General features: G+C 41.5%; 1 protein-coding gene across 2 annotated transcripts in view; it reads right to left on the minus strand.

Annotated features, from left to right (window-relative positions):
* Positions 1 to 22,918, minus strand: part of ccdc24 (coiled-coil domain containing 24) — a 90,530-nt gene that overhangs the window by 49,872 nt on the left and 17,740 nt on the right. Inside the window, exons 3-4 of one of the 2 annotated variants that reach the window (XM_078219414.1) lie at positions 18,356 to 18,404; positions 15,265 to 15,437 (exon numbers count right to left, since the gene is read on the minus strand). In XM_078219414.1, the coding sequence (XP_078075540.1) occupies positions 15,265 to 15,437; positions 18,356 to 18,404 (222 nt within the window). The remainder of the gene's footprint in view (positions 1 to 15,264; positions 15,438 to 18,355; positions 18,405 to 22,918) is intronic. The other variant, XM_078219413.1, reaches the window with a different exon arrangement.

Here is a 22,918-nt window from a genome sequence, read left to right on the forward strand (position 1 = left end):
GCCTGGTTTGGAGGGTAGGTCTTATGAGGAAAGGTTGAGGGAGCTAGGGCTGTTCTCTCTGGAGTGGAGGAGGCTGAGGGGAGACTTAATAGAGGTTTATAAAATGATGAAGGGGATAGATAGAGTGAACGTTCAAAGACTATTTCCTCGGGTGGATGGAGCTATTACAAGGGGACATAACTATAGGGTTCGTGGTGGGAGATACAGGAAGGATATCAGAGGTAGGTTCTTTACGCAGAGAGTGGTTGGGGTGTGGAATGGACTGCCTGCAGTGATAGTGGAGTCAGACACTTTAGGAACATTTAAGCGGTTATTGGATAGGCACATGGAGCACAGCAGGATGATAGGGAGTGGGATAGCTTGATCTTGGTTTCAGATAAAGCTCGGCACAACATCGTGGGCCGAAGGGCCTGTTCTGTGCTGTACTGTTCTATGTTCTATGTAACTCTTCCACCACGAAGATCTACTCTGGTTGCAAAAGCCCACGCTCGGCACCAAGATCCCCACGCTTGTTCCCCATTGGGTGATCGGGTCACATGACCCTACCGATGTACACCCCTTAAAGGTGCCAGCTACTACAACACTAATATCTCATTTTATAGCTCGTTCAATATCAAATGTTATGTTCATATTGAAATATGTTAATGCTGTGGAATGGAAGATCTTTGTACCTAATAACATCAAAGATTCTGACCAGCTATCTCTTGGGGTTAATGCAGAAAAAGGTTCCCTTTGGTCAACAACCTTATCTGAATAAAGAGGTAAAGAAATATTCCTCTACTCAGCCCTTATCTTTAAAGAGTACACCAGTCACAGAAGTATTTCTTCCTGAATACATAGTGAAATCAACTTACAATCCCACATCAGAGGAAGGCTCCAGTTTTAGAAATATGAGTTCCAAGAAGATCAAATAATTGCCTTAGGTACGTTTCGATACTATTCAATTCAGAAGAACTGTACAATAAATTCTCTTTTTGGGTTGGGTTTGTACCCAAGATAATATTATTTGTTAAAAAACTGGACAATGATGACAGTCCTTTTTCCTCTCCCCTTGAAGTACTCCATTTTCCCTAATGTTCTACATTAGCTCCCATCACATTCAACCATAAACTTACTCCCTTTCGAAATTTTGTTTCACCAGCAACTTACATCTATATAGTGCCTTTAGTGTAGCAAATCATCCCAAGGTGCTTGTCAATTCTACAAATTAACCTCAGATAAAGCTACCATGATAATTGTCTGATCTTCAGTCCACACAGGTGCCACAACGTTGTCTTGGTCCCATTGTTATGGTCCAACAGGACTAGATACAAGCATCTCGAGGTAAGAACCTAAATCCAAACAACTCCGTGAGTAATACCACAGGAGATGTATCAATTTACACTAAAATAAAGCTGGAAAATGAGGATAATTCTTATGTGCTGGTACATAACCAGGCTAACTGTTTTAACCCAAAATAGGGGACACAACCATGAGGACTGAGGGGGAGTATTGAACAACAGTGGTAAAGCAGTGCCCGCTAACATGACCAACCCATGTGGCAGACGCCATACCAGGCTGTCTGGACAATTGCAGAATTGGTGCAGCTGGGAGGTGAGCAGTGCCTCAATTTCAAGAGACACTTATGCACACAAACCAGCATTGTGCCTCATACTCCTGCTCTGAGGCAGCACGTGAACAAAGCACAAGGCACAGGTTAAGAATAGGTTTAAGAACGTTAACTACAGGAACTCTTCAACTATGAGATGGAGAAAGGAAGACTTACAGGGCAAGGAGTTAAAGAATTATTGCTTCCCCTGAGTCCAGGATCAAAGTCAATGGTGTATTCTTTCACAGATGACATCGGGCTGGAAACTGATGCTGAATAATTTACTTTTCCAGTAGGGTTGACTTACACAATGAATTAGTCTTATAGGCGATGATGTAGAAGTTCAGAATTTCCAGGAGCAAAGTGTAGATGGGGGCCAGGAATTTAAACCTGGATGGAGCTGTTTTTCAGGGCTGCTAGTTGGTAGATGGAAGATGGCAGACTGATTTGCAGTAGAGCAAAACAGTATAACTGTTTCTCGCAGCTGAGTGGATCATGCCACATGGTATGTTTGAAAGACAAAGCTAGACATGGCTTCAGTCATTGTCCAGCTTTTTAAAATTGTCGAAGTTAGCCATGAGGATATCTGGTTAGCCCCCTGATAATTGATAAATTAAACTATAGAAAATTAATCTCTTCTCGAAACCCCGAACTAAGATACTGCAGGTAAGTCATTGGGCCCTCATGGCGTGCACCTGTTCAATTTGTTGAATTAAGACAAGAGAAGAAAGCAGAGGCTTTGGTTACTAGTTTTCACATATGCAAATTGAACACACAAGTTTGGCAAATAGCTGATTTACACTCTTGTTTAAGGCAGCAGAGAGGATGAACTGAATAACCAGATAGTTCAACATCAGTTTTGATAAAACAGCATTAGCAAGCATTCCTGAATTATGGTACCCAGAACTGTCCATAATACTCAAGCTAACGCCTCACCTGTGATTTATAAAGTTCTCACTTGATCACTCTGCTTTTATATTCTATACCCTATTTATAAATCCTAGCAACCCATTTGATTTCATAACTACCTGATCAACTTGTCCTCAAGCCTTTTGTATAGATGAACACCAAAGTTTCTCTGCTCATCAATACTTTTCAAAAGCACGCCATTTACAGTATACTGCCTTTTCATAATCTGTTCCCCAAAGTGCATCGCTTCACATTTCTCAAATGAACTGTATCAGCCATGCATCTGGCCATTTCATCATCCGATCTATGTTATTCATTAATCTGCAACTATCCTCATCACTATCTATTATTTTGTCAAGTTTCTTATTATCTGCAAGCTTACAATGTTACTCCTAGCTCATTGTTAAAAGTTGAAAAAAATTATGTGTTAACATGGCAATCCTGTTACAATGAAGGTGGTACGGTGGCACAGTGGTTAGCACTGCTGCCTCACAGCGCCAGGGACCCGGGTTCAATTCCCGGCTTTAGTCACTGTTGTGACTGCATGTTCTCCCCGTGTCTGTGTGGGTTTCCTCCGGGTGCTCCAGTTTCCTCCTACAGTCCGAAAGATGTGTTGGTTAGGTGCATTGGCTATACTAAATTTTGCCTCGGTGTACACGAAGATGCGCTGGAGTGTGGCGTCTAGGGGATGTTCACAGTGACTTCATTGCAATGTTAATGTAAGGCTACTTGTGACACTAATAAAAAAACTTTTAAAAAGTGCATACTCTAGTTGCAAGTGAGGGCAGCTGTTACTAATTGAGGAAAATTAGGGCATCATTCCTAGGTATATACAAGAACCGGTTTCCAGCCGGGAAAGGAAAGGAAAAGTGAATCTCCGCCTGTGTTCTCTGGGTTATGTGAATAAACCTATTTTAAGGAAAAACTTGCTCCTTAATGCTCTTCTACTCAGAGAATGATGGACCCAGAACTGCAAACCACCTCCTAATCAGAAAAACGCCCATCCACCACATTACAGCTTTCTCTCAGAACCATTTCTGTATCCATACTGCCATTTTCCTTCATTCCATGGGCTTCTAATATGCTTCTACTTGGGAAAGGCAACATTTTCTATGCCTTTCAACTTCAAAGGGATTTAGAGTTTAATTTTAATTCCCTACTTATTTGAGAGGAAGTTTTCCCAAGCACAGGATTTAGTTAGCTTGTCTGACCTGTCAGCCACTGGAAAAGTTCTGATTATGTTGGCCAGCGGAGAAGCTAAGATAGTTTGAAACTTGGATAGTTTTCACAACATAAGCAATGAATTTCTGTGCAGAGAATCGTGAAACTTATGACTCCCTCTTTTATACCGTCTAAGTTGAGTATTTTAACGTCAATTCCATGGGGTTAATTATAATTTTGTTTGATACTTCAGCTTCATCCATGCTTTAACTCCAGTCTCCAGCATGTCAGTCTGAAAAATTGGCAAAATCTGAAAATCAAATGTAAATTAGATTAAAGGACTTTATCATCCCAGGGCAGAAGTAGCTATTTATTTTTCTTTTAATTCAATCTGAATGCAAGATCACTCAGTTGGTTAAAAGCACAGAGCAGCCGAGAAGCCTAAACAGTAGAGATGAGACTGCTTTCCAATGGTGGCACTGCTGCCTCACAGTACCAGGGACCTGGGTTCAATTCTGGCCTTGGGTGACTGTGTGTGTGGAGTTTGCACATTCTCCCCGTGTCTGTGTGGGTTTCCTCTAGGTGCTCTGGTTTCCTCCCACACTCCCAAGATGCGCAGGTTAGGTTGATTGGCCATGCTAAATTTCCCCTTAGTGTCAGGGGGATTACCAGGGTAAATACATGGGGTTACGGGGATAGGGCCTAGGTGGGATTGTTGTCAGTGCAGGCTCGATGGGCCGAACAGCCTCTTTCTGTACTGGAGGGGTTCTTTCAGTTTTATTTTATTCTAACTCCAGCTGAATATTAGGCTGCAATGCAAAAAGTTCCAACTACAAAAATAAATTGATTTGCATGTTTTTGTATCATCTATCATAGTGCTAATTATTAGGATTTCACCTAAGGAAACTTAGTTACTGTGTACAAATTAGATTGCAGTCATAGGTTCTAAGGTGGTCCTTTGTTACAATTCAAGCTTCCTTTCGCAATACTTCAGTGAGTACACAGCAAAAAGCCAATTTCCATTCGCAAAGAGTTTCCCATGAGCTGGAACCAGTGTCGTTAGACCTGGCAAAAATACTGTAACTTTGTGTGGCTGCATTTAACAATTAACCCTCTAATTACAGAATATTTTTCATTGGCAGTCATACCTCTCAAAAGATGGAAAAGTCCATAACAATAGTGAGGTAGTGTAACCCCTTTAAGGGGTGGGTGTTCGTGGGTCACTGACCCTACAAGGGGCTATCAGGAGGAAGCATATGAACCATCACCTATCAGGCGTTAGGGTGCGGGTTCTGGCATGAGGGAACCTTCAGTGTGACCCCGGGTGTCGGTGAGAACAGATGATCTGTACTTGTTTGTATATAGTTGTAACTTTCCTGCAATAAGTCACCGTCATGATAACTCATGTCACAATATTGGCAACGACAATAAATCGGCCTACAGTTGCTCATACATCAACATCTGGAGAGTGAGTCATCCAAAAAAAGTCGTCTTGCCAACCTTAGTCGAGTAGCCATGCCACTGTTTGGGAAAATCGATTTGTTTGATCGGGAAGGTAAAAGTTGAAGCCAGTAAATTGAAAGACTTTGATAGTTTTTCACGGCCAACAAAATAACTTCCATAAACAGAGCTGCTCAAATAGGTAGATATCCTATCCCTAGGGTAGAAGACCTTCATGCTAAAGTGGTAGGAGGCCTCAGGTACATGAAATTGGACTTAAGTCATGCATAACAATAGCCTGAGCTCAAAGAAGACTTGTGGAAATGTTTAATATGTACAAGGGCTTATTCCAATATATGAGGTTACACTTTGGCATTTCATCTGCATGTGCTATCTCAGCACAACATGGAAATCCTTCTGCAGGGGGTCCCCAGAGTTGTTGTGTATTTGGATGACGTCTTAATAATGGGGACATCACCCAAGCAGCATAGAGCCAATTTAGAGAAAGTCCTCATAAGATTCAAAGAAGTTGATATCCACTTGAAAGTACCTTTCAGGCTGAGGAGGTCATGTATTCAGAATTGAGAGTCAATGCAAAAGGATTGCACCCACTAGAAGAAAAGGTAAAGGTAATAAAAGGTGCCTGCACCAAAGAATGTAACAGAGTTGAAGTCCTTCTTAGGGATGATCAACTATTATCGTTGCTTCTTACCAAACTTGTCTACCATTTTGGCACCCTTATACCAACTTTCGAAAATACGTCAATGTTGGCAATGGAAAGATTCTCAGAGGAAAGCCTTTGATCAAGTAAAACAGGCCCTGAAATTATCTACCTTACTTGGCCATTTTGACCCAGGTAATCAAATCATAGTGGATCGCCTTATGGCATAGAGGCCGTACTTTCCCATAAGATGTAAGATAGCATAGAGTGGCCTGTCACTCTTGCTTCCAGGACCTCGTCTGACGCCGAAAGGAAATACTGGCAGATTGATAAAGAAAGTCTAGCAGTTATATTCACCATCAAGTTTCACCAGTGTGTGTACGACCATTTTGCGAAGATAAACCAGTCCCACTGATCGCATCAGCCTGAGTTTAAAGATAGGCCTTACTATTGGCTGCTTACAGTTACACATTTCAGCACAGGCCAGAGACACAAATCTCTAATGCCAATGGTCTAAGTCGGCTCCCACTTCCACAGATAGTATCTTTGTCTCCCGTTCCACAGAAGATCGTCCTTGCTTTGAATTTTCTGGACAGTCTGTCCATCTTGTCAGCCCACATCAAGACACGGACCCAGAGGAACCCAGTCCTTTCAAAAATTAAGACAATGGTTTTGACCAATTGGCATTTTGACAAATCCGAACAAGTCTGACCCTACTTGCAGCTTTGGGATGAAATCAGCTACAAAGACAGAGTACTTTTATGGGGGAGCCAAGTGATAGTGCCACCCCCGGGGTGATAGCCACTCCTCCAGGAGTTGTACAGCACACATCCTGGGCAGACCAAGATGAAGGTGCAGGCCATGCGCACATTCAACCAAATTTCTTATTGAAGGATCTTTCTGCTTGTGGCTCTGGGTGAAAGGAAAGTCTCCCACACTTGTGGTACAATTGCTAGCTTAAAATCCAGCTTTTAGCTGAAAATGTCTACTGCTAGAACTGGTGTGCTAATGAAAATAAAAAGGCTTTTAAAAGGAGATTGCTCTTTAATCCTTGTGCATTGCACGGTAAAGATAGAGTGGAGGATAGGATTCTGGCTGGGATTTTGTGGCAAACAAAGTCTTGATTCAGGCTTTTTTAAGAAAATGAGGCAGAAACATCCTTGAAACCAATGTTTGTGATTCATCTCAGGCTACCTTCAATAACCAGGTACCTTAACAGGATTACCAACTCTGGATAGACATTCTGGATGGACATATTCATCACATGACCTCCTACCTTCAACTGCCCCTCCCCTAGACTCCTGCTATTGGTCACACAACATGACAATCATCACGGAGCACCCATGCTTTTGAATGTGTCCCAGTTTTCACTTCTGACTATCTGATCATCCTAGCCACTGAGCCTCTGAGTAGCTGAGGTTCTTTAAACTATCATTCTCTGAGCTTTCCACTGGACCTTTTCCAGGGCTGCAAATCATTCAATGTTCTCAATCAAAGCCATCTTGTGCTGGAGAAAGCCAGAGGTTAATTAGTATTGATTCCAACACACCTTTCACATTACAGCAGAGAATATTATTATGCACAGCAATCTTCATCCTCTTGGGTTAGATAACTTCACGATTTTAACCTTACTTTTTGAAAACAACTTTGCTTATACAAGCAATGGATCATCCGGATAACTTACCTGTTCAGGAGTAGGGTTATGCATTTAAATACAAGCCCTGAAAAGTTAACACTGGCCACTATGGGGTTATTCCTACATGTAGTGTGGCTATACCCACCCCTATAGCAGAGGAGCTGCCTGTGCTCCTGCTAATTGAATTGGATGCCCTGTGACTGGAAAGTAAATGCTGGGGGAAAATGCAACAATCATGAACAGTGTATGACAGATAGGTAATGAAGCATGGTCAATGCACACAAATGGAGATTCCACATCACAATAATCCAATACAGGGACAGAACAAGATTAAATACCTATACTTTCAGCCAAAATAAACAACCTTTCAAGGTACAGACTCTTAGATACATTCCTGGAAACCACTACTCAAATCAAAACTACATTATATTGAAGTAAGTTTTCCCATTTAAACATATGCAATGTCAGGGGATGCGTTTCCAACCCAAGGTTTTGTTAAGGATCAGATCAGAAACTCCAAGGTATTTTATGAAGTTAGCCGAGACCCTAACTTTTACATTTGATTTTGGCATTAGGGTGAGCATAAGGTGTTTTCACTCCAGGTATGATTCAGGTGACCCACTAGGAAGCTTTTATCAAAATAAACTTTATTTAAGAACACAGTTAAAATATAACAGAAAGAATTAGCATAACTTTTACCAATTAAAATACTGAAACATGACAAAGTATAATTCTTGACAACTAGCTATCTCTATTGTTCCAATCGAGCAGTAATCTTAATCAGTTAAGATCAGTTATGTTGCTGCAGTAACGATACAGTGCTGCTGGAACCAGTCAAAATGGCTCCGTGGGAATCAAACTGCACAAGAAACATGACTCAAATAAATTTCTGAAACACAGAGTATTGTCACAGTTTTCAGACCCAATATGTAACATTGACATGAAATAAACAAATCATAATGTAAATTACTCTTCTATATTCCCAGTGAAGTGCCAAAGAACAAAGAGAACAGGGTTTTGTTTTTCCTGATTGCTTTCAAACAAAGTGACAAAATACATCTCCAAGATACAGTCGACATATTTTTATGAGATAAATTTTCATAATTTTCAAGCATGTTAATTTATTTCATCCCTTAAAATAAGCAGGTTGCCCGGGGTGAATGAGAGTGAGAGAGGCCATGGGCCACTCCTGCACCAGTGTTGCTGCTGCTGAGGAACATGCAGAGCCCTCAGCGTGGATCCAGAAGAATCTGTTCTTGGCGGTCGAAAGGAGGAGCATGTTCCACGATTGGGGGTGGCATGTCTTAAGGTGGCCAAAACCTAAGTCGAAAGTTCTAGTGAACGGGGAAAACAGCCGATTCATTGATTCACCCAGTTGGTAACTATGCAGACCATTACAAAAGTACTTTTGCACCCAGTTCTCAACTAATTTATAATGGGGTACTTAAAAATAGTAAATGTGAAGTATTTTTAAACTACTTAATAATAAAACTACTCTATTTGGGATTACTTAAAATGGGTATTGCTAAACTTTCAGAATGGAAATAAACTTAAAAATCCAAGTACAGCAAGTTGGCCCTGTGGCTTACTAACTCATTTTAGGTGGGCAGCATAAATTAAATAAATTTCTGTGTGATATTAGCATAACTCCGCCTTCACAAAATCTACACCATGCCACAGTGTAGCCTCCATTATCCCACTCTATTTTCCTGACATAAATTGAGGCCTGTGCGCAAATAAAAATCTCTGTTCTCCATCCTCTGCTTTCATGAAAATGCCTGACAATATCTGGGTTAAAGAGTACTTCTTTGGATGAAATGTTTTCCATGTCTCTGGGGTCAGGGATAAAGACGCAGTGTTCTGGGACTGAAATACAGCCATGATGCAATTAATAAACATTCGTAGTTTTGCCTGATTATCTTTGGGGATCAGGGAGTTTTTTACAGAACATTCAGGAAAATAATCAGGTCCGGTCGAGTAAATTGCGCATTATCAATGAAAGGAGTAGGATGAATAAATTCAATGGGCTTTTCTCCATAGCACAATTTGTGACGGAAAACGGCACATCAAAAGCCCACACACAGAAAAGAGCAGAATTTACAAAATAAATGAAAATAATTGCCACGATTCTCATTCCTGATCCCTACCCTGTGAACTGTATGGTGGCACAGTGGTTAGCACTGCTGCCTCACAGCGCCAGTGACCCGGGTTCAATTCTGGCCTTGGGTCATTGTCTGTATGGAGTTTGCACATTCTCCATGTGTATGCGTAGGTTTCCTCTGGGTGCTCTGGTTTCCTCCCACAGTCCAAAGATGTGCAGGTTAGGTGGACTGGCCATGCTAAATTGCCCCTTAGCGTCCCAAGATGTGTAGGTTAGATGAGATCAGCCATGGTAAATGTGTGGGGTCACAGGGATGGGGTAGGGAAGAGGTCCTAGGTAAGATACTCTATCAGAGAGTCGGTGCAGACTCAATGGGCCAAATGGCCTCTTCTGCACTGTCGGGATTCTATGATTCTATGAAATGCCTTAAGAAGGGCTTGAAATGTCTCCTCAAAATGGAACTACTAATTAGACTGAATGTTAAGAAAGATAAGAACTCAGGCTAATTCAATCATGGAGGTTTATACAAATAAAATATTTTTTTAAACCAGGGATACATGACACTTTGAAGTGGGGAATAGTGATGTCCTGCTTTATCAATACAAAGCAAAGACCTGAAAAGCTACAGAATAAATGTATGAACTGACATGGGTATCTGCCAATGCTTTGTTGATTTTGATATTATCAGAATGACGGACACTATTCACATTGATTAAGAGGGGAATTGAGGACATGTAAGATAGTTTAAGCACTAAATTCCGCAATCTTCAGTTTAATTCTCACTCTTTTAGCAGTTCTTGGCGTTTTTCTTGCAGAAGATGTTAGAGTTCTTTGACAAGGAAATGTAGAAATTGGTCTCTCTAAAATTGAAGTGGGCACTGCCAACAGAAAATATTCTGTAGTTTTGCAGGTTAGGTGATTGGCCATGCCAACTTGCTCCTCAGTGTTCCAGGATCCGTGGGTTAGAGGGATCAGGGGGATAAATACGTGGGGTTACAGGGATAGGGCCAGTGTAAGATGCTCTGTCAGAGTTGGTGCAGACTCGATAAATAAAACTTTTTTTTGGTATCTTGGGACTTGCAAGCTCACTTTTCGTTGTATTTGTGTTTGTGCATTATACAATGACCATAAAGTTGAATTGAATTATGCGTTAATGGGTTATGAACCGGCTTTTCATTTTGCTTTTGTTGATAATGCTTTTTAAAGTGGTTAAAATTGGAGGTGGGAAAGTCATTCCATTGATGCCCTGCCTGCGCCTGAAATTGGCTATTCTCCAATCTCATCCGTACCAGTCCTGCTGCGAGTGAGAAGGGAGAATTTGGCGTTCTAGTCAAAACTTTCAACGGCATGGGAGAATCCCAGCCACGAACGAATGGCCTCCTTCTGCACTGTAGGGATTCTATGAAAGTCACCACCTGTCTGACAACTCAATGACTAATGCTGAAAACCTCCATTCTCGTTCGTGGCTGGGATTCTCCCATGCCGTTGAAAGTTTTGACTAGAACGCCAAATTCTCCCTTCTCACTCGCAGCAGGACTGGTACGGATGAGATTGGAGAATAGCCAATTTCAGGCGCAGGCAGGGCATCAATGGAATGACTTTCCCACCTCCAATTTTAACCACTTTAAAAAGCATTATCAACAAAAGCAAAATGAAAAGCCGGTTCATAACCCACTAACGCATAATTCAATTCAACTTTATGGTCATTGTATAATGCACAAACACAAATACAACGAAAAGTGAGCTTGCAAGTCCCAAGATACCAAAAAAAAGTTTTATTTATAAATATTTTCCTTGCTGAAGTCTTATTAAAACTACAAGCACAATGTCAAATCTGTCTTGATTAAAACTTTTAACTGGTTTACCCTTGAGTCAACTGACATTGTTCTGTCCAGATATACACAGAATTCCAATCAACACCCCTGTATACACCACAGTGCTAATACTGAACATGAATTGCAAATTAGCTATGGGAGTAGGAATCAATATTTACCCATCAGCAGTTTGCGAGAAAAATTCAGGTCATGGTTGCTAAATGTCTGAGCTGTTTCTCCCAGTCGGCTCACCATTTCGCTTTAATTAGAAGGAGATTTGACTCCTTTGGTGAAGGGAGGCGGTGGGGGTGGGGGGAAGAGGAGGGGGTAGTAGGAGGGGGTAGTGGGGTACAGGTCTGGGGAAGGGAAGAAGCTGCTTCCACTCACTTTGCACAAGCAAAATCATTAGCTTGTTTATGAATAACTAGTATGTAATTAAATTCAAGTGGCCAAAGAGAGGATCTTCCCCCACATTGGCTAATTACTGCACCCTAACAGGTCTAGCCAAAAGGATTTTAAAAAACGCGGACAGCAATTTTGTTGCAGGACATATTAAAACTTAAGGCTTTCAGCAATTATCATGACTGATTCTCTGCATCTCAGGCTACTAACCTTCATGTAGTTGAAGGTTTGCGGGTCAGGGTGAAGGAGAGGAATGAGTTATCCCCTTTCTTGTTCGTTTACTTGTCATTTGGTTAACAGCATGTGTCAAGATGCAGATGGATTTACCTCTCAGCCACGCTCCTCTTCGGTAGCCAAAATAAAATCACAATAATACAACACAGAAAGAGGAAACTTGGCCCATCGTGTCTGTGCTAAATTTAAGTTTACTTTGTTAGTGTCACAAGTGGGCTTACATTAACACTGCAATGAAGCTACTGTGAAAATCCCCTGGTTGCCACACTTCAGCGCCTGTTCAGTACACTGAGGGAGTATTTAGCATGGCCAATGCACCTAACCAGCACGTCTTTTGGACTGTGGGAGGAAACTGGAGTACCCGGAGGAAACCCACGCAGACATAGGGAGAACGTGCAGGATCTACACAGACAGTGACCCAAGCCGGGAATCGAAGCCGGGTCGCTGGCGCTGTGAGGCAACAGTGCTAACCACTGTGCCACCGTGCCGCCCCGAGAAAAGCTACCCAACTGGTCCTACTCCCCTGCTCTTTCCCCATACCTGGTAATGTTTCTCCTACAAGTATTTATCCAGTTCCCAAAGTTACAAGATACCCCTGATTAATTGTGGATCATAAGCAAACTTTACTAATCCTGAAATTCCTCAGTGATAGATTAGAAAGGGTCAACTAAAGTTACTTTTTAATCTGACTTAAATGTTTTGTTTTTCCTCATCAGAATTTTGCATCAGAAAAGGCCAAAGCGTACAAACCAAAATGCAATTCCCCTCCCAAATTATAGAGACAAAGACATAAAAAGCAAAGAATCCTTTAAACCCTGGGACAGCCATCAAAGCAATTTCATACTTATTCATCTTCTAGCCTACAGGAATACTTCAGTGTTAGTTTTTTGCTGATAATCAAAGCTAAAGGATTCTGACTGCATTAGCACTCAAAAGAAAATTATTTTCTTGCTGCCAATGAACAACAACAACTGCTGTGGAGCAATGTGAACCAATAGACTGGATACTTGTTCTTTTCAAAATTATAGGACACAGCTAAGAGACATCAAAGTAAGAAGTTCTTTTTTAAAATATTGTTTTCATGTATTTATATTCTGTTCCAGCTTTCATCATACAGACACTGACTGTTCACAGGATTTTTGAGACAGATCTTCTCCCAGGCACCCCCAATATCTCTTGAAGTGAAAGGTACCTGAGGATATTTTAGGGCACCTTGCATTCTTGGAGTAGCAATCTGCACTTTGAGGTATACAAGATCATGAGGGGCATGGACAGAGTTGATAGGGAGCAGCTGTTGCCCTTAGTTGAAGGGGAGGGATAGGAGGTTTAGTGGGGATGTGAGTAAAAAAAATTTTTTACCCAGAGGGTGGTGATGGTCTGGAATGCGCTGCCTGGGAGGGTGGTAGAGGCAGGTTGTCTCACATCCGTTAGAAAGTACCTGGATGAGTACTTAACACAATATAACATTCCAGGCTATGGGCTAAGTACTGGTAATTGGGATTAGGTGGGAGCTCAGGTGTTTCTTGCATGTTGGTGCAGACTTGATGGGCCCCTTCTGCACAGTATGATTCTATGATTCCAGGAATCAATGAACAAAACATCAATGTCCTTTGGTCTTCCAATTTATCCATAAATCTTGCGTTTGATTACAAGATCTCCTTCTATAAGACATATTCACTTTGTACCCTGCACAACACATCATTAAACAAATCCCATTCGTTCCTTGATAGCTTCTGCCATAATTTAAATAGCTCACAAAAAATGTTACTTAGAAAATATTCATTTATTAACGCTTATTGCCACTCGTGCCTCAATATCAAATATTCAAACTAGTTCAGCATAGAGACATGGAAAATATATTATGCAGACGATGGCGATTTGATTCATCAGCTGGAATTTTACCGCCCCGCCCACCCTGGGAATCTTTCATCTCTACAACCCAAGATATAAACCAATGTGAATCAATAGTGGGTCTTGAATGTTTAAAGCAGACCAGAGGCAGGTCCTTCTTAGGCATTCGCCCACTGCTCAGAACTAACTGCATATGTCTGTCCATGTGTCTGTGTCTCTGTGTGTCTGTGTGATGAGGAGTTACTTGGGGGTGGAGGGTGAGGGGCTGGCAAGGGTGGGGGGCTGGCAAGAGTGAGGAACCTCATTAGAGTTTTGATTAGAAAACATGAGCGTTACAGACAGAGGAAGTTTCAGGATCAGTGGTTTCTTAGTGACAAAAGGTTAAAGTATAGGATCACCAAGCATCATTACACGGCCTCCTTACTGCGAAAGACAGTTATAATTTAGCACTAAAACCAGAGACATATGTTGACCTAGCAAACGTGAATTGGCCCAATAGCTTCACTTCCTGTCATCAATCTCCATAAAGGTGACATACAACCATGGATAGCACCTTTGAAATGGTTAAGATACATAAACCTCATCACTGCACCTCAAATATAAAGCAAGGCTTCAGGATAGTATTATTCACCATCGGTCAACTGCATTCTGCTGATGGCACATCCGTAGGCCCAGCAGATCAGAAATGGATTCTACTCTGTGTGGTATTTGATCACCTGCATCTTTGTTAAGAACATGATTTGAAGGATAGAAAGCAAAGTAATGTTTTCTTATTATTTGTTGCCTCCTCTCCTACAGGTTGTGACACAAATGCCAGGATTGAACGCATCTTTTCAGAATTTTACAATTCCCTTCCAGTTTTCATCACAAGTTTTAAAAAGATAGTTCTCCTTTTTTATCAGCAGTCAAGTTTTATTTTGTTTTATTTATTTATTAGCGTCACAAGTAGGCTTACATTAACACTGCAATGAAGTTACTGGGAAAATCCCCTAGTCGCCACGCTCCGGCACCTGTTCGGGCGTACCGAGGGAGAATTTAGCATGGCCAATGCTCCTAACCAGCACGTCTTTCAGACTTTGGGAGGAAACCGGAGCACCCAGAAGAAACCCCACGCAGACATGGGGAGAACGTGCAGACTCCACACAGATAGTGACCCAAGCCGGGAATCGGACCCGGGTCCCTCGCACTGTGAGGCAACAGTGCTAACCACTGTGCCACCATGCCACCCGCTATACTTATCCAAAATAAAAAAACATTGTATAGCTCCCATACATCTCAACATTGAGAATCTGCAAGAACCTTTCAGCTAATCTGGTCATGCTTCCATATTAACAGAGAGTAGTAATTTGTGTCTCTTCTCACATATCACACAGCACTGTTTGAGCAGAACACCAAATCAGTATCTTTCATCATTCTTACAGGATTTTGCCAAACCCACAGGATTATACAAGCTTGTGAATACTCTACCTGCCTTCCTTTTGAGCTCTCTTTTGAATGTTTAGAAGTAAAAGCTGAATCTCTTGCCGAAGCATGTTCTTGATGGCAGGAGCCTCTGGCAGGACTGCATGTGAGACTTGTGATCGAGAGGTCATCAGTCTGGTTGCCCTCGTCAATCGCCAGATTTCCAATAAAGAAGCCACCTAAAATTAAGACCGATGTTAAAAGCTTTAAGTAAATCAAGGAGTTCATAGTGGCAATGAATGAAAAAATAGAGAATAATGATGAGCCAAGATGATGGCAAATCAACACACAGTCTGAGGCATGCTGTTAGTTAGTGACATATCAAAGAGTCACACAATACCATAAGTCAGAGGAGTTTAGCTCCAGCAGTTTTTATATTAAATCATGATCCGATTTGCATACTGTGAGACACAGATCAGAGAACAATATTCTATGTAGCATATAATTCTGTTAATTATTTTTTATTCATTCATGGGGATATGGGTGTCGCTGGCTGACCAGCATTTATTGCCCATCCCTTGTTGCCCGAGGGCAGTTGAGAGTCAACCACATTACTGTGGCTCTGGACTCACATGTAGGCCAGGCCGGGTAAGGACGGCAGATTTCCTTCCCTAAATGATATTAGTGAACCAGACGGGTTTTTCCGACAATCGACAATGGTTTCATGGTCATGCTTCTTACTCCGAGACTCTTGGAGATATTTTTGATTGAATTCAAATTCCACCATCTGCCGTGGTGGGATTCAAACCCGATTCCCCAAAACATTAGCTAAGTTTCTGGATTAATAGTCTAGCGATAGTACCACTAGGCCACTGCCTCCCCTTATTGTATTTTGGAATTTGGGGCCATGACACATTCAGTAGATTTTTGTGATCACATGGTTGAAATGAAATGGTATTACATATCTCATCCATGGACTTACAAGATAACATAAAATTAAACATGAACAATTATCAAAAAAGATTCATGCCATGGAACTGTTTATACACAGCCAGCTTTTACATACGCTGGCAAATCTCTCACCAATTTACTCACGACGTATTTTGCTGTTTTATAAGCAGAGGGACATGATTTCATGTAACAAATTATTTTGCTGCAAAAGCAAAACTATATTCCTTTCAGAAAACTCTGCCAAGCGAAGTTTAATTACTGGATCAGAGAATCAAGTAAATTAAATAATGTTTGTAAGTTTCTGATTGCCAATTACAAGTACATAGCATTAAATAATTGGCTTCTTTCTTCTTCCTTAAAGCACATTGTATAATTATTCTGGCTACTACGTCAATAAGACAGAGGATGTAGGCATCAGAGATTCGACTGTATAAAGGCAACACGGGGTGGAGCGTACACCTTCACAATTCATTAACAGTGACAATACAAGTTCAAATGGCCATGAATAATCTAAATGAAACACTCGAGGTTAATTTCCAGAAGAACAACATCTAAAAGCTGGGAATTTATGTTAAACTTGTATGGAACCTTGGTTGGGCCACACACAAAGAGTACTGTGAACAACTCTGGTCACTGTGAGAAGCCCAGGCAAAGCACAGATGTTATTTACAAGGATGAAAACAGAGCTAAGCATTATCACAGGATTGTTACGGCGCAAAAGGAGACCATTTGGCCCATCATACCTGTACCGGCTCTGCAAACGAGCATCACGACTTCATGCCATTCTCTGTACCCCTGCACATTGTTTCTATTCAAGTAATCATCTAATGCCCTCTTAAATGCCTTGATTGAACCTACCTCCGCCACACTTCCAGGCAGCACATTCCAGACCCGAAACACTCGATGTGTGAAACCAGTCAGGAAATGGGGTTCTTTTCTTTAGAAAGGAGAAGTTGATGGGTGACTGAGTACAGGGCTTTGAAATTATGAAATGATTTAACAGGATAGATGCGGCTATTAGTGGCGTTCCAACTGAAGACTGACTGGTCATTTCCACCTAAATTCAGCATTTAAAAAACCTTTTCAGAAAGGCACTTAGCCTCTCTGCTAGATGTCCATTCATCAATGGTGAGCAGGGAGGGGCAGATGTGCTTCACCCGGGTAGACAAGCTGCTTATTGTCTCCGTGGGCTCCTCTCACTGTGCTCTGAACCAGGGCGACAGCTCTTCCACTCTTTTGCCAGTGACTGTGACATGTTCTGAGGCCATACCAACTGAGGAGTACCCAGCCATCTTGCCAAGGAGACCGTGCACAGGCCCCAGTGGCCAGAGGGTGATTGCAAACGACATCAGGGCCACGTGTCAGCACAGGTAGCAATCTGCCTCCAATGCCACTTCCAGCAAGGGTTAGGCCCCAAGGCATAACACTCACAAGTGCAGGTTTAAGGCACCATGAGACAGGATGGGGTTATCAATGGGTGACAGTCTTTCATGTTATGTGTTGTTTTTGTGTGACAGTAGCAACAGTGTTATGTTATGGTCCTTGTTGGCAACACTGCTAAAGCTATAAATCAAGATTTTGGTTCAATGACCATTAAATCATATGGGCAAAGTAAAATTGCCTTCAGTTGCCCTTTTGATTGCCTTAAGTGGCCGATTAGTTGTCAGCAGGTGTGCTTCTGACTCCCTTACGTGCCTGCCAACCATAATATTGTGTGAGTGCTCAACATCTTCTTGCAAGATTTCATGCTCTTTTGGGTTGGGTGCGTGCCTGCTAATACCATGCAAAATTCTGGCCATGGAGCTCAAAATTGCAATCAGGTGGCAGAATTGCAGATTTTAAGTATGCAAAGACACAGATCCAAAATCTACAAATAAGGTTATCAGCATATTTGATGTAAATGGCCCTTGTCTGAAAGGGTTAAGGTATATTTGATGAAACTCCAGAAATTTGGAGTGAACAAGACACAATCATGAGCACCCAGTTTCTACCTCATTTTCCAGTCCTCCTTCGACAGTTGCACTGGAGATTTGACCAGGTTGAGGACAGATTTTGGGCTCCAATCTACCATAAACTTTCATTAGCTATTAATTTAAAGTATTGTCATAACTGCAATTTTGAGTTTGATGCCATGTCTGACATTTTAAAATGAATAGTTTTTTGTATCTAACTTCCTCCAGGTATGGACAGATGGATAATTCATTACCTCCAGGTATGGACAGATAGATAATTCATTAGCCAATGCAGGTAAATTTCTAGAAATAAAGGGAAAGATAGGATCATCTTGTGAGAAAAAGAATGCAATGACTTATTTTTCTTTTGGAAAAAAATCAAACAAAACAATTCACTGCCTAAAGAAAAATGTGTAATATGGATCAAAGAATAAAATGCAATCTTAGAGCACTTCAGGAAAGACCCGACCGGACAAATTATGAATCTGTAAATTAAAATATAAAGAATGTAACTTAAATGTCTTAAACTTGTCTTAAAGTGGAGGCTTTTTCCGCTGAGGCTAGGGGAGAAAAAAACCAGAGGGCATGGGTTAAGGGTGAAAGGAGAAAAGTTTAAAGGGAATATTAGGGGGGGCTTCTTCACGCAGAGAGTGGTGGGAGTGTGGAATGAGCTGCCGGATAAAGTGGTAAATGCGGGGTCACTTTTAACATTTAAGAAAAACTTGGACGGGTTCATGGATGAGAGGGGTGTGGAGGGATATGGTCGAAGTGCAGGTCAGTGGGACTAGGCATAAAATGGTTCGGCACAGACAAGAAGGGCCAAAAGGCCTGTTTCTGAGCTGTAATTTTCTATGGTTCTATGGACGGTGAGGGGGCAGGAGGTCTCCCAATTCACTGGGAGATAGGGGCACCTGCACAATGGCGTCCCAAGCAATCTTCAGCCGGCTTCATCACCCCAGGGCCACTGGTGAGAATCACACTTCTGTCCAAAAAAGCGACTGAGTTGCATAAGATTACATTTTCAAACTCGCCCAAACAACAGCTCCGAAACTCTCCCGTTTTCTTGCTCGTTCGGCACTTAGAATTTTTTGGGTAGATCCAGCCCTTTCAACTCTCTCACTTCCCTCCTCTACCTACCTCCAGCCCAGCGTCTCAGCCAACATACATGCTCCTATTCAGCCCTTCCCTGTAAAACTAATGTGTGTGAAAAAATACACTGATGTACAAACCCCTTCATTCAATCACCCCTATTAGTTGTAAATATGTAAATATGTCCCCGTCAATCCAACATTTACTGAGCATGTTTGTCGATACTTTCCCAACCCTTCCAAATTAAAGACAAGACAACAATTTAAAAAAAGTACTTAGTTGAGAATTTAAACCAATAAAATAAATCTGGAGGGAATTGGACTTTGATTCAAGTCCAGCCCAGACAAGAATAGCTAAGTTAAAAAAGATCCAAATGGTAAAAAGCTGGACTAACTTCAAGTAAAATTCCAGAAAGAGAAATCTAATAAAGTGTCCAACAGGATCAGAAAGACAGTTGGAATAAACCTTACATCCGTCCCAGGGAAGGCTGCTTACTCAAACTTTTAAAGATCATCAGTGCATTCCTGGTACATCAAGAGAACAGCTCCCGGTTTCAAATTACACTTCTACTGCTCAAAGAGACCATGAAACTTTCACTGACAAGCAGATTGTACTCTCCTTACTTGAGAACTATCTTTAACTTAGAACATTTGGCAAAAATACACCGTTAAAACATCATACCCTTGACAGTTTATGCTCGGCTTTAAGTTCACCTTAGACATCTCAAACTTTCTGTTTAAAAAATAAGAACATAAGAGCGGGAGTAGACCATTCAGTGGCTCAAACTTATTCCCTTATTCAATTACAGTACTGCCATTTATCTGCCATTGTTTCATATCTCTTGATATCCTTACCGAACTAAAAGCCATCTTTCTCTGTCTTTTTGCTTAGTATTTCCTTTTTGTTTACTGGTGCATATTTGTTTCCTATTAGCGTGGAAAAAGTTGCATTTATGCAACTTTTTCATAGATAGCATCCCATGTGGCTTTAACATGGATAGCATCCCATGTGGCTTTGCAGCTGCACACCTTGGGATTTTCAAATTCCCGCCTGAAGTCTTCAGACCTTTTGCTGGTCCATCAAATGTTCTGTCCCGCCCGTGACAATTTCTGCAATGAGCGGGACGGGAAAATCTTGCCCATAATCAAACAAGCAAGAAATCAAAGAGATATTGGGAGGTGTGACCAACTGCTTGGTCAAAGGGGTGGGTTTTAAGGCAATGAGAGGGAAGGGAAGAAATGGAGAAGCTCAAGGAGGACACTCAAAAGAACGGGAATTAAACAATTTCATGTATGATCACGGATAGTAGGGTAAAGGCTGAAAGGACGTCCAGGAGGCCAAAGTTAGAGAAACAGAGTTCTGGAGATGTTCTACCGTTGAAGATAGTTACAAAGATAAGGAGAGCCAAGTTCTTGAAGAGATTTAAACACAAGGATGAGAACAGTAAATTGGTGAGGTTGGAAATATGTTGACAAGGGGAGGACAGGAGTGACCGGTGAATGGGACTTAGTGTGAGATGGGATGGAGTGGCAGAGTTTTAGATCAGCTGAATGAAGGCTGCCCAAGATTTAACTGGGCAAAATAACATCTCATCCCATACTGAATATCAGGCAGGTAGCAAGGCAAAGGAGGAGCCAACAAGTAAAGCTGTGTTATTAACATGTTGCTCTCATCAGGCTGTAATCTTGACTGAATCCATTCCCCCCCCACAAGTCCCAGTGAGGTTTCAGAACTGGAAGATTGACAAGCAGCATGATCTTTTTATCATTCTTTAATGGGGGTGTGGGCATTGCTGACGAGGCCAGCATATGTTGTCATTTCTAACTGCCCTTGAGAAGGTGGTGCTGATGGTGAGCTGCCTTCTTGAACCATTGTTGGCCATCTGGTGTTGGTACAGCCACAATGCTGTTGGGAAGGGAGTTCCAAAATTTTAACCCAGTGACAATGAAAGAACCAGGTTTTCCTTCTGGTGTCCAGGTCAGTTTTGTTCTTTAGCTTTTCTGTAATTATTTTCAGCCAGTTCAAAGGGCATTTAAGAATCAACCACGTTGCTGCAGTCTAGCTAGACAAGGTAAGGACAGCAGACTTTCACCCCTAAAGAATATTGGTGAACCAGATGAGTTTTTAATGACAATTGTCTCAGGGTCACTATTGCTTAGGAAAGCTCTTAATTCCAGATTTATGAATTGAATTCAAATTCCAACAACTGCCATGGTAGGATTTGAACCTGTGTCCCCAGAACCTTAGCTGGAGCCTCTGGCTACCTAGTCCAGTGACATTACCACTATGCCACTTCCTCCTGTCAGTTCAGCAGCTACAAGAGAAATGTTGTGAATAAAACAGACCACCATATATATTGCCTTCATGGATCTTAAACCATGTGAGCAGAGGTGGTATATTTAAGCTGTTGGAGCAAAACCAGCCACCCGCCAAAGCTGCTCAATGTGATCTCTTTCTGTGACAACATGAGAGGTAAAGTCAGCTATGATGAAGCAACATCAGAACTGTTACATATTTTATAAAGGGTCTCAGGTCGCTTTAAGAGCTGACCACATGATTTGAAGGTGATGTCATAAGGATGCGTGCTCAGGCTGCTGTTCTACTTTCAGTTTTGTATTCTGTGCAGAGCAAAGCACAGCTCCTCAATAAAACTGTTGTGTGTTTATTTGAATCTATGTGTGCAAACCAAGTTTTTTTCTTTTTCTGTTACAACTCGCAACCCCTAACACAGTTAGGACTTCACAAGAACCCTTTGAGAGCCGCAATGGAGTTAAACAGGGTTGTGTTCTGACATCCACACACTTTGGCATATTCTTCTTTGGTATATTCTTTACTTTGCGGCAGGTCTTCTTCAGAGGGTGTCTTCTTACATACCAGAACTGAAGGAAAGCTGTTCAATCTTGCTCACCCAAGATCCAAGACAAAGCTATGCCAAGTCCTCATCAGAGAGTTGTTCCAAGCTGATTATGCCACTCTGATGTCCCATACTGAGGAACAGTTATAGCGGCGAATGGACACACTCTCTCATTACTGTGAAGTATTTAGTTTGACCATCATCATCGGGAAGACAAATATTAACATATAAGTAAAAGCTGGCAGCATGTCTTAAGATATTATCAGCAAGGGGCAAAGGATAGAATATTAGAGTAAAAGGTGCATTGTTGGGTAATTTTGAGGTTAAGGTGCGCAGACAGGATGAGATGCTACAACATTTTTGATGGTCGGCACAGACATGGTGGGCCGAAGGGCCTGTTTCTGTGCTGTATGACTCTATGCTATGGCTGTGATAGGCAGGAATTAGGAATCGTAAGGTTAGGCTTTGACTGTGTGATGGTGTAAAACAAGTGATACTGAATCAGCAGCCTGATTAACATTATTCTCAATATTTTGTTTCCATTTTTTGGAAGAGATATCAAACAGGCCACCTAGTCACCTATTCTACAAAGTCAAAGTCTACTCAAGGAATATATCATGTGCATCTACAAGGTAGCAAAGAAAAGCAGAAGGGAAGCTCATGTGTTTTATTAACATCTTACTCCAAAGTTACTCCCCATATGCATTATTATACAGACACATACATGCAGAATTACTTACAGTGCACATGGTAAATTGATGCTCAATTATAAGAAAGTAAACATTTGAGAAGTCAATACTTAATGGCCCAATTATTTTGCAATTGGGATTCATTGTACTGTTAATACAACTGATTGAAAAATAATCATGCGTGT

The sequence above is a fragment of the Mustelus asterias genome, chromosome 8 (genome assembly GCF_964213995.1).
Source record: "Mustelus asterias chromosome 8, sMusAst1.hap1.1, whole genome shotgun sequence".
NCBI classification, from domain to species: Eukaryota; Metazoa; Chordata; class Chondrichthyes; order Carcharhiniformes; family Triakidae; genus Mustelus; species Mustelus asterias.